This window comes from Aotus nancymaae, unplaced genomic scaffold, assembly GCF_030222135.1.
Source record: "Aotus nancymaae isolate 86718 unplaced genomic scaffold, 86718_ANA_hifiasm-v0.15.2.pri h1tg000040l, whole genome shotgun sequence".
NCBI lineage: Eukaryota > Metazoa > Chordata > Mammalia > Primates > Aotidae > Aotus > Aotus nancymaae.
Genome location: NW_026988454.1, coordinates 129,044,002 through 129,055,549, shown reverse-complemented (window position 1 = coordinate 129,055,549; position 11,548 = coordinate 129,044,002). Strand labels below are relative to the sequence as shown.

Below are 11,548 nucleotides of genomic sequence, written 5' to 3'. Positions count from 1 at the left end.
CAAACCATGAGCAAGGAAAGGGACAGCTAATGCCAATCTGTGACAGTTGAAGGAAAAGACAGTTATACAATAAGAAAAGAAGTTTATTGTTTATTAATGTTTCTGTGTAAAACTTAAGCTTTTTTTTTTTTTTTAAAGAAACACCAGCAGGGGATTAGCTCAGTCATCTGCTTCCCACGGAGGCAGGGAGAAGGGGAGGCAGCTAATCAGAGTCTGAGAGCACGATGATCTCCTCTGGATCGCACTGTGTGGCCACACTCGTCTGCAGGGAAGTGAGAGACAAAGAGTCAGAGAGATATGGAGTACAGCGGAAAAGAAACAGACGGGAGGATTTAGAGGATAAAACGTGGATGGGAAAAAGGGAGAGAGAGGATGTGGAGGGTGAAATATTCAGACAGAGCAGCTGAAACAGACAATGAAAGACAACAAATTATCAGAGGAAACCCAGCCTCCCCTTCTTACCTTGTAAGTACCAGGCTGGGGAGGTTGTGACTGGGGGGTTTGGGACAGCCGGGCTGGAGAAGGGACGCAGAGGGAGCTGGTCACCAGGCCATGGCTGGGAGAGTCTACCCTCGTGGAAGAATCAGCAACCGGGGCCAAGGAAGCCAAGGGGGAAGGTGGGCTGGGCAGGGTACATATCTTTTTCCCATTCTTCTCATGCACTGACTTTTGCCTTTCCACATAGCTAGGAACAGAAACATAAATATGTAGAGGGGTACGGGAAGACTGAGGCTGGAGGGAAGCAGTACAGTCTCTCCCAACAGACTCAGTTCCCCCATATTCCTCTCCGAAAGTCCCCTGCAATCCCTCCTTGCAGGGGACTCTTCCTCCTCCTTCCCTCTTCCTCCTCCTGTTGTTATTACCTGTTTCCTAATGGCCCTGATCCTGTTTGCTTCTTCTCCTTCCGAGATTTTTTGCAGGGGGGCCCAGAATCTCCCCAGTTGTGAGGAGAGACGCCTCCATTGAAGGAAGTAGAAGAGACCATGCCTGCCCCATTCTCTAAGACAGTGGTGAAGGAGTCCTCTGACTGCTTCCTGGAAGAGGAAATGTCCGTCTCCACAGAGGAAGGGGTGGTATCCAGGGGCAAAGCTTCAATCTCTAGCTCAAAGAGCTGAGACATAGGGCTTTCTTCCTCCAGGGTCAACTCCTCAGGATTTTCTCCATTGCTTTCAGCATCTATGCTGGAGGGGGCCAGGGGTTCTTCTGACGGTAATGATGGTGACACTGTGAGTTCTTTGTTTTGCTGCTCCCCTGAAGACCTGCTGATCTCTTTGCCAGGTTCCAGGTTCTTTTCAATAGAGATCTGTGGTGAGGACACGGGGCTCCTGTCTCCACCTTTATCTGGAAAAGAAGAAAAGGGGAGAGGGTAGCTTGAGAATGAGGGGAAAAAAATACTGCTGAGAGGACACTAGGAGGAGGAAGGAAAAGGTCTCAAACAGGTGGCTCATGCCTAACAAAACAGAAATGACAGGTGAGGATAATGTTCCCTTGACTTACCTGCTTCTTCCTCTTCCTCTTCCTCCTCCTCTTCATCGTCCTCCTGACCATCCTGCATGTGTTCCAGATCCTCCTCCTCTTCAGAATCTGTGGCCTCCTCCTCTTCTTCCTCCTCCTCCTCCTCCTCCTCTTCATCACTTTCCTCATCTTCGTCATCTGTCTCAGCTCTGGAGGTGGAAGGGCACCCCTGGGATGCCATTCCACTAGGGCCCTGGGGACAAAGAAGTTTCTCTAAGGAATCCCTTGCCCCAGAGAGTTTGATTCTTGCATTCCTTTTCATACTCCCCCATCAGTCAACCTGGACTCCCTGGTGGCCAGTGCAGGGGAAGGAGAAAGTCTCTCTGAAGGCTGTACCCCATCCACACCTCACCAGAATCCGAGGAGGCATTGGTGGTGTCTGCAGAGTAGGAACAGGTGCCTTGGAGCCGAGCTCTTCTCTTTTTTCTCTCACCCTCCTCACTTTTGTCCTGCAACATTGCATATTTGGAGATGACCTCATCCAATCGACTCATGGCTAAACTCCGGTTTTCCCGAAGGCGCCGGGCCAACGCAGGATCTGATAGCGCAGGGTCAATGCCTACGTGGGAAGACGTAAAGTCAGAGCACTCAGCCCTTGAAGGGCCTAGAAGAGTACAAACCCTAGAAAGGACTAGAGAGATGCCCCATCCGCCTCATACCTGACATATAAAGGTCACTGACAGGCATCCCACTAACCCCCTACCTGGCCTATAGTCATCTGTGAGGTGGCAGCCAAAGTTGTAGATGAGATCGAGGTGCCGTCGTTCCTGTAACTTGATGCCCACATCTCGGAAGGCATCCTGAGCCATGAGCTGGAGTTGCTGTCGGGTGAGGCCAAGGCTGTGGCGAGCAGCTGCCTTCTCCACGGCCTGAAGCACATCTCCATAGTCAGGGAAGGTATCAGGCCCTGGCTTGTTGATGAGCCGCTCAATGCGCCTGTTAACCTCTGGGTAGCGGGTACCACGGTAGGGGATGCGCTGCTCTATGACACGGCCTGTCAGTGAAGAGCAGTCTTTCAGCTCACATAGTCGCCCAAAGAGGCGGATCAGCTTACGCTTTAAGCGTGCCTCCTGCAGGTATGTGGAGTCTGGGTCGTCCAATTCCGAGAGATCCAACTCCTTTTCCTGTAGCCGCTGGATCTCTGCCACATAGAGCGCCAGCAGCTGCTCCAAGCGCTGGATCTGCCGCCGGGAACCACGGGTCCTTGGGGCCTCAGAGGCAGTGTTTTCAGCATTTGTGGGGTCCAAGGAGAGGTGTGTGGGAGGGTTATTCCCAGAGGGCTCATTGGAGGTGGTGACAGCAGGGGCCAAGTTCAGCTTCTTTTTGGCTGAGTGGGCCTTGAGAACAGTGCAGAGCTCATTAATGTAGACATAGAGCTTAGCTGGCCGGCTCTGGGCCCGAGATAGGACCCGAGAGAGGATGTTGCAGAACTCCGCCGAGGCCAAAAACAGAGGGTGGGCACGTTGCTGCCGGCTACAGAGGAATGGGACCACCTCAGGGTGGTCTGCTGTCTGCGTCTTACAAAGTTCAAGGAACTGGAAGGTTCAGGGGAAGAAGGGAGGGGAAGAGACACAAAGGAAGGGGTTGAGAGAAAGGGGTGGTGGCATTAGTGGGGAAGAAAGGACAGGAGAGCCAGTCAGCCATCCCCCTCCCTGGGGTACAAAAATCTTCCCGCTAAAGCTCACCTCTTTGAACAGCTTCTCATTCTCCAACTTGTAGCATTTCTTGCCTCCCGAACTACTGCGTCCTCTGGCCCCATGAGGCTCAGAGGAGCTAGGGGCTTCTGTCTCAGGTGAGGCCACACTGGGGAGTGGGTGGGAGGGCCCTGGCTGAGCAGCTGCTTCATCTTCGTCATCATCATCCAACACAATGATGCTGTTAGCGGTGGCCATGGGGGATCAAATCCCCCGGACGGAGGAAGTGGTGGGGATTTCAGAATTCCTGCTGGAAGGGGATAGGGCCTCAGAATGAGCCCCTCCAGCATTCCCCATCCCGTCACCTCACACATTTTCCGAACTCCTTGGGTTTCAGTAACATCCATCCCTGACCAAAACTATCTTCACCACCTGATTTCAACAACCATTAGTTCTATATGCTTTTCGGGCCCTTCAAGTGGTGTGGGGACGGCAAACCACCCCCACACCATAAGGTGCCACCTTCTGCTCCACCCCTCACGTCGATTTCCGGCCTTTCAGTCGCGTCTCTCCACTATTTCTCAGAGTTGGCAAGTTGAGTCTTCCTCCCACACTGCACCCCAAATCGTCCTGATACCCCCTTGCACAGATAACACACTCTTATGGGCTCCACCTTATGTATTTGCCACGTCTGTCCTCAAACACGTCAACCCCACACCCACCCATCCTGAATGATCACCCCAACTTCTAGACTCTCTGAGGCGAAAGAGGTTCCTTCCCAACAGTCCGTTCTCTTTTCCCCTCCTTGAACTGGCTCCACATTTCACCCTCTGATGAGTCTCCTCAAACTGGGGCTTCAGGTTGAAAATATTTTACTCCAAGTCCCCTCCCTCTCACCCCACCCTAATTTTCCCCATTCTCTCTGTGACCTGTAACTAATCAAAAGTCCCCCCCGCCCCCCGCGCTGCGTTCTCCCGATTCCTTTTAGATCCCAACCCTGGATCGGGCAGGTCCCGTAGATGCGCTTCCCGCCAAATCCCCCTCCCCCAGTTCAGCCCCCGGCGGCCCCACTCCCTTGCAGGGATAGGAAGGTATCACAGCTTTCCTCTCAGACTCAATGCCCGGCTCTCCCCAATACCCCTCCCCCGATATCCCCGCCCCCGCCTCTGGTCCCCGCACCGGCCGGCCCCCACCTCAGAAACGGTCTCTCGAGGCGACCCTCTCGGCTGATCTCAGAACCTCGCATGGTTCCCTCCGCCTTCCTTCCCCCTCCCACCGCAGGCCCCACTACGGACCGGAAGTCACAGTTTCCGCCTACAGGCAACTAAGGGCTGTCATATTGTCGTACGGAAGCCAGTCTTCCTGTGGCCGGAAGTGGCAGTAGGCACGCCCTGCGAACACCTTCAGTGCCGCCCACATAGTCAGCGCTCTCTTCCAGTTCGGAGTTTGTCTCCCCCAACCCAGGCGTCCCAAAGCCGCTGGGGGCCGCCATTTTGCTGTACGACGCTGGCTAAACCTGGACTCTGGTGCGCAGCCAGTGGAGCTCTTTTCACCCGGTGCTTCTACGACTCTGCCAATCAGAAACTTCCTGCCTGGGGCCCAAGCGCCGGCGAGTAGCGTGTGGGGAGGACCGAGCCTCCTTTTAAAGCAGGGGCAGGGGAACCGAACAGGGTGGATAAGGAATTGGGCTTTCCAAAGCTGCGCAGGGTTTCAGGGAAGGGCAGAAATCTCTTAAAAGGGAAGTAAAACCTTTTTCTTTCAGCTGGGCTGTTGGCCCTGCTTTCCTGTCCCCCAGATTCCCATTTCCAAGGCTTATTCGGTTGCCCCTTCCCCTTTCCCCGCTAGGTGGCGCGCTCCTTGCCGCTGTCCAGCAGTTGCTTCCGTTGCCAGGGTCTGCGTCTCCCGACCGTTATAACACATGCATACAAATGAGCACAACGCGCCATGCAAAAGTGTTGTTATTATTATTATTGCTACTGTTGTTGATTTGCTTTTCAAGCTTCACCACAGAACTAATGGCCAACCAAACTGGTGGAACCTGAATGGTCTGCTTCTCCAGAGGGAGTCCTCGAGGGGCCGTTTGTGCTGACCAGGAGGCCGTGCTTTGTCGTGGAGGCCCAGGGTCTGCGGATAGGCGATGATGGGGTGGGACTTGGAGGAGAGTCTGCAAATTGCCGCTGCGATGTCTGTGAGACGAAATGAGACTCATAAAATACCTTGGGTCTCCGCCTCCTCTTCTGGGAGAGCTGAAAAAAGAATGAAGGATGAAGAAACAGACTGATACTCACCTCGTTGAGTTTAGGGAGACTGTAGGGTCTAGTGGAGGCAAGGCTGGTTCCAGAGGTGAGCTTATGAGGAAACCAGAAATGTTAACAGGGTCCCAATCGCTAAGAGTCCCACTTTCACAACATTTTGCCACTTAACTAGGGCCACAGAGGTCCTTAGATCCCTAACGCTGAGTCCCAGAATGGCAAACACTGTCCATTAAACAATCCCACATCACTTCTCTCCAGTCGTCAAAGTCTACAGCTTTCAAAATGGGAACATAAAACTCTCCGAGGAGACTGGGACTTGGGAGATGTAAGGGGTTTAATTTCCAGAACCTCAACTTTCCCAAAACTGGTCTTCCTAAGGAAACACCTGTGGTACAGCTTCTCATTCTTCACTTCTCCTTTTACGATAGTCACCCTCTTGAGAGAGAGAAAAAAAAGTATAGTTCCTCCCCTCTCAAAACTATAGTTCTCAACCATGAAATCTCTGGGGTAATCTTACCTGTTTAAAATAAAGGGACATGTACCCTGTTTCTTTCACCAAGGCACCATGAACACCTATCTTTTTCTTTTCTTTTTTTAAGACGGGATCAGCCGGGCACTGTGGCTCATGCCTATAATCCCGGCACTTTGGGAGGCCTAGGCGGGTGGATCACGAGGTCAGGAGTTCAAGACCAGCCTGGCCAACATGGTGAAACTAAATATACAGAAATTAGCTGAGCGTGGTGGTGCGCCCCTGTAGTCCCAGCTACTTGGGAGGCTGAGGCAGGAGAATCGCTTGAATCCGGGAGGTGAAAGTTGCAGTGTGCTGAGGTCACACCACTGCACTCCAGCCTGGCAACAGAGCAAGAGTCCGTCTCAAAAAAAAAAAAAAAAAAGGTTTTTTTGTAGCAACAGGGTCTCACTATATTGCCCACACAGGTCTTGGGTTCCTGGCCTCAAGCAATCCTCCCACCTCAGTCTCTCAAAGTGCTGGGATTATGGGCATGAATGACCACTCCCAGACTGCTATCTTATTAAAGATTTCTTTTTAACGGTTATAAAATGTGTATGATAGGCTGGTCGCAGTGGCTCATGCCTGTAATTCCAGCACTTTGGGAGGCTGAGGCGGGTGGATCACTTGAGGTCAGGAGTTCAAGACCAACCTGGCCAACGTAGTGAAACCTCGTCTTGAAAAAAAAAATGTGTACGATCTTTATACTGTTTGAACATTCTGTTCCCATAATAATTGTAACAGTAACTCCTCCCAGAAGACTTTTTAACAACTAGAGTCTTACAATCACAAGAAAGATATTTTTCATCTCCATTAACATATATGTATAGGCAGGAAGATATAAAAGATTGGTCAATAAAGGACTTTCAAGTATAAAAGCATAAAGTTTGGCCGGGCACAGTGGCTCACACCTGTAATCCCAGCTACTTGGGAGGCTGAAGAGGGTGGATTACTTGAGGTCAGGAGTTCAAAACCAGCCTGGCCAACATGGTGAAACCCTGTATCTACTAACAATACAAAAAAATTAGCTGGACGTGGTGGCGAACGACTGTAATCCTAGCTACTTGGGAGGCTGAGGCAGGAGAATTGCTTGAACCCAGGAGGCAGAGGTTGCAGTGAGCCAACATCACGCCACTGCATTCCAGCCTGGGTGACAAATCAAGACTTCATCGCAAAACTTAATAAATAAATAAATAAAACAGAATAAAATAAAAGCATAAAGTTTGTGGGGAAGTGGAATGGTAGTAGGAGTTCAAGGATAAAAGAAATGATAAAAGAAGAAAAGGAATGATTCCCAACTAGTAAGAACTTATTTATACTTTTTTTTTTTTTTTTGAGACAGGGTCTTGCTGTTGCCCAGGCTGGAGTGCAGTAGCACAATCTCAGCTCACTGCAACCTTCCCCTCCCAGGTTTAAGCAATTCTTCTGCCTCAGCCTCCTGAGCAGCTGGGATTATAGGTGCACACCACCACACCTAGCTAATTTTTTGTATTTTTTCTTTTTTCTTTTTTCTTTTTAGTAGAGATGGGATTTCGCCATGTTGGCCAGGCTGGTCTCAAACTCCTGACCTCAAGTGATCCGCCCACCTTGGCCTCCCAAAGTGCTGGGATTACAGGCAGGAGCCACCTCGCCTGGCCTTATTTACACATTTTTTTTTTTGAGATGGAGTCTCGCACTGTCGCCCAGGCTGCAGTGCAGTGGCGCAATCTTGGCTCACTGCAGTCTCCACCTCCTAAGTTAAAGCAATTCTCCTGCCTCAGCCTCCCAAGTAGCTGGGACTACAGGCGTGTGCCACCATGCCCAGCTAATTTTTTTGTATTTTTAGTAGAGATGGTGTTTCACCACGTTGGCCTGGATGGTCTTGATCTCCTGACCTTGTGATCCACCCACCTCAGCCTCCCAAAGTGCTGGGATTACAGGCATGAGCCACCTCGCCTGGCCTATTTATACATTTTTTTAATGGGTAGTGGTGGCTAACAAGTTACTATAATATTTCTTTTTTCTTTTTGAGACGGAGTCGCCCTCTGTCACCCAGGCTGGAGTGCAGTAGCACTATCTCGGCTCACTGCAACCTTCACCTCCCGAGTTCAAGCAATTCTCCTGCCTAAGCCTCCTGAGTAGCTGGGATTATAGGTGCTCACCACCACGCCCAGCTAATTTTTGTATTTTTAGTAGAGACGGGTTTTTACCATGTTGATCAGGCTAGTCTGGAACTCTTGACCTCATGATCAGCCCGCCTTGGCCTCCCAAAGTGCTCGGTTTACAGGCATGAGCCACCAATATTTCAATTCCCCTGGACAATAAATTGTTTTATTTTATTTTATTTATTTTTTATTTTTATTTATGTTTTGAGACAGAGTCTCGCTCTGTTGCCCAGGCTGTAGTGCAGTGGCATAATAGCTCACTGCAACCTCCGCCTCTCAGGTTCAAGCAATTCTTCTGCCTCAGCCTTCCTGAGTAGCTGGGATTACAGGCACGCCTGGCTAATTTTTGTATTTTTAGTAGAGATGGGGTTTCACCATGTTGGTCAGCTGGTCTCGAAATTCTGACCTCATGATCCGCCCACCTCATTCTCCCAAAGTGCTGGGATTACAGGCCTGAGCCACTGCTCCTAGCTAATTGTTTTATTTTAAAATGTGGGGCCAGGCATGGTGACTCACACCTGTAATCCTAGCACTTTGGGAGGCCAAAGCAGGAAGATCACTTGAGGTCAGGAGTTTGAGACCAGCATGACCAACATGATAAAACCTTGCCTCTACTAAAAATACAAAAATTAGCCGGGCATGGTGGTGGGCACCTCTAATCCCAGCTACTTGGGAGCTGAGGCAGGAGAATCCCTTGAACCTGGGAGGCGAAGGTTGCAGTGAGCCAAGATTGTGCCACTGCACTCTAGCCTGGGCGACTAAGCAAGACTCCATCTCAAAAAATAAAAAAATAGGCCAGGCTCGGTGACTCATGCCTGTAATCCCAGCACTTTGGCAGGCCTAGGCGGGTGGATTACCTGAGGTCAGGAGTTCAAGACCAGCCTAGCCAACATAGTGAAATCCCCATCTCTACTAAAAATACAAAAATTAGCCAGGCATCATGGCGCACACCTGTAGTCCCAGCTATTTTGGAGCCTGAGGCAGGAGAATTGCCTGAACCTGGGAGTTGGAGGTTGCAGTGAGCCAAGATTGCGCCACTGCACTCCAGCCTGGGCGACACAGCGACACTCTGTCTCAAAATTTAAAACACACACACACACACACACACACACACACACACAAACACAAAATAAAATGTGGCCAGATGCTATGGCTCACTGCCTATAATTCTGCACCTTGGGAGGCTGAGGTAGGTGGATTGCTTGATCTCAGGAGTACAGACCAGCCTGGACAACATAGTAAGCCCTCATCTCAATAAATAAATAAATAGGCTGGGCGCAGTGGCCCACGCCTGTAATCCCAGCATTTTGGGAGGCCAAGTTGAGTGGATCACTTGAGGTCAGGAGTTCCAGACCAGTCTGGCCAACATGGTGAAACCCCCTCTCTACTAAAAATTAAAAAATTAGCTGGGCATGGTGGTGCACACCAGTAGTCCCAGCTATTTGGGGGCCTTAGGCAGGAGAATCACCTGAACCTGGGAGGCAGAGGCTGCAGTGAGCCGAGATCGCTGCCTCGCACTCCAGGCTGGGCGACAGAGGGAGACTGTCGCAAATAAAAAAATAAAAAGGATTTCAAGACCAGCCTAGCCAACATGGTAAAACCCGTCTCTACTAAAAACACAATAATTAGTCAGGTGTGCTGGTGCACACCTGTGGTCCCAGCTACTTGGGAGGCTGAAGCAGGAGAACTGCTTGAAGCTGGGAGGCAGAGGTTGAAGTAAGCCAAGATTGCGCCACTGCACTGCAGCCTGGGCGACAGAGCAAGATTCCATCTCAATCAATCAATCAACCAAATGATTTTCAGTGTGCCAGAAGTACATCCTTGAGACAATTTTTATTTATTTTTATTTTTATTTGCTTATTTATTTTGAGATGGAGTCTCGCTCTGTCGCCCAGGCCAGAGTGCAGTGGCAGCGATCCTGGCTCACTGCAACCACCTCCCAAGTTCAAGTGATTCTCCTGCCTCAGCCTCCTAAGTAGCAGGAGAATCAGGCGCCCACCAACTAGGCTGGCTAATTTTTGTATTTTTAGTAGAGACTGGGTTTCACCATGTTTGCCAGACTGGTCTTGAACTCCTGACCTCAGGTGATCCACCTGCCTCGGCCTCCCAAAGTGCTGGGATTACAGGTATGAGCCACCGTGCCCGGCCACAATTTTAATTTATGATAAAAATTTTTAGATACCTACTTAAAGATATGTGAAGGAGTATATACTTTTTCAAAATTATTCCCGAGTATAGGTGCAGAATTTAAGACTGCTGCTGCCCTAAGCTATCCAAGTATCTCCTCCACAGCCCCGAACACTCCCATTTCTCTCTTGTCTCCCTTCTCACCTCCTTGGCGAGGAAAGAGGATGTTTATAGGAAAGGTGGTCACAATTCCAGTTCCTCCTCCTTCTGAGGTGTCCCCAGGAGCCAGTGCCCTAACTTTGCCCATGGTAGTGGCCACAGCAGCATATAAGCAGCCTCCAGCATCAGCAGTGTCAGGAAGAGTGCGAGGAAGATAAAAAAAGCCTTGTCCAAGGCACGTCGCACGGGACCCCTGGGAGGAGAGGGACCCTGGGCAAATGCCAGGAACACATCCCCCTCATCCACATCACCTTCCTCTGCCATACCAGCTCACAATCAGACAGCTGGCTGGATCAGGGGGCAGGGATGGAAGGCCTTGCTCAGCACTGCAGGGATTAAGGGGTGGGGCTGTAGCAAGTCCTGCACCTGCCAGTGCTGACCCTAATTCCCACACCTAAGAGAAAAGAGAGAGAGTCCTCTGAGCCTTCGGAACAATTATTTAAACATCCAGTGTGATGTGAAAGTTCTGGACTAAATGATCCATAAACTCCATTCAGCTTTTTCATAGTATGATTCTGTGATTTGGAAACTGAAGGCCCAACATGGAGGCATAAGCTAGAACTGCCTGTCACTCTGGGACTCTAGGCTCAAGGCTCAAAGTCTTGAGCCCCAACTGATAGTGAGGAAATGGACCTACTATGCGTCTATGAGCCATTGTCAGTCAAGGATCTAAAGCCCCTTCTGGCTGGATGGTAGGGGGTGAGATGGTCTCTCCTAACCAAGGTGGATGGGAACAAGCAGAGGGGACTTGAATTCTCACAGGAGTAGTTCTCCCCACTGGGTCTGCAGGCAGCTAAGTTTGAGATAGTATAACCCAGAGCACTCTCTTCCTAACTTCTGTTCTCTGCAGTTTCAAGAGAGGATTATCATTGACTACATGAGCCCAAGGGGAGGTTTATAAAAAGACAAAGACCATGATGGATCAGCAGGGCAAGGGTATGTGATTGGGACTTGGCTGTTGGGGTAATTTTATTTTTATTTTTATTTTATTTGTCTTTTTGAGATGGAATCTCACTCTGTCTCCCAGGCTGGAATGCAGTGGTGCAATCTCGGCTCACTGCAACCTCTGTCTCCTGGGTTCAAGCAATTCTCCTGCCTCATCCTCCTGAGTAGCTGAGACAGCAGGCATGTGCCACCATACCCGGC

At 50.3% G+C, this 11,548-nt stretch overlaps 2 protein-coding genes across 4 annotated transcripts; both read right to left on the bottom strand.

The window, feature by feature from the left end:
- Positions 1-62: 62 nt before the first annotated feature.
- Positions 63-4,432, bottom strand: DAXX (death domain associated protein). Of its 2 annotated transcripts, none has more exons than XM_012461695.3 (8): positions 4,343-4,432; positions 3,201-3,459; positions 2,219-3,050; positions 1,863-2,074; positions 1,498-1,708; positions 864-1,341; positions 463-685; positions 63-262 (listed from the first exon to the last, which is right to left on the bottom strand). In XM_012461695.3, the coding sequence occupies exons 2-8, from the start codon at positions 3,405-3,407 to the stop codon at positions 203-205; spliced, it is 2,223 nt and encodes a 740-aa protein (XP_012317118.2). In that variant the 5' UTR covers positions 3,408-3,459; positions 4,343-4,432; the 3' UTR covers positions 63-202. The 2 variants fall into 2 exon arrangements, with proteins under 2 accessions (XP_012317118.2, XP_012317120.2); XM_012461697.3 differs by having other exon boundaries at positions 3,201-3,456; positions 4,343-4,427.
- Positions 4,433-5,089: 657 nt separating this feature from the next.
- SMIM40 (small integral membrane protein 40) lies at positions 5,090-10,714 on the bottom strand. 2 transcript variants are annotated; one of them, XR_010336743.1, is made up of 3 exons: positions 10,388-10,714; positions 5,438-5,497; positions 5,090-5,335 (listed from the first exon to the last, which is right to left on the bottom strand). XR_010336743.1 is itself a non-coding variant. In XM_064361171.1 (2 exons), exon 1 carries the CDS (start codon positions 10,664-10,666, stop codon positions 10,427-10,429), a length of 240 nt encoding a protein of 79 aa, XP_064217241.1. In that variant the 5' UTR covers positions 10,667-10,714; the 3' UTR covers positions 5,090-5,395; positions 10,388-10,426. The 2 variants fall into 2 exon arrangements, 1 of the variants encoding a protein (XP_064217241.1); XM_064361171.1 differs by lacking the exon at positions 5,438-5,497 and having other exon boundaries at positions 5,090-5,395.
- Positions 10,715-11,548: the final 834 nt, after the last annotated feature.

Excerpts from the sequence above, each read along its gene's own strand:
- DAXX (XM_012461695.3), bottom strand. The coding sequence starts at position 3,407 with ATGGCCACCGCTAACAGCATCATTGTGTTGGATGATGATGACGAAGAT. Across the intron at positions 2,075-2,218 it reads CACAGATGACTATAGGCCAG|GCATTGACCCTGCGCTATCA; the intron begins GTAGGGGGTTAG and ends CTTCCCACGTAG. Across the intron at positions 1,342-1,497 it reads AGAGGAAGAGGAAGAAGCAG|ATAAAGGTGGAGACAGGAGC; the intron begins GTAAGTCAAGGG and ends CTTCTTTTCCAG.
- SMIM40 (XM_064361171.1), bottom strand. The coding sequence starts at position 10,666 with ATGGCAGAGGAAGGTGATGTGGATGAGGGGGATGTGTTCCTGGCATTT.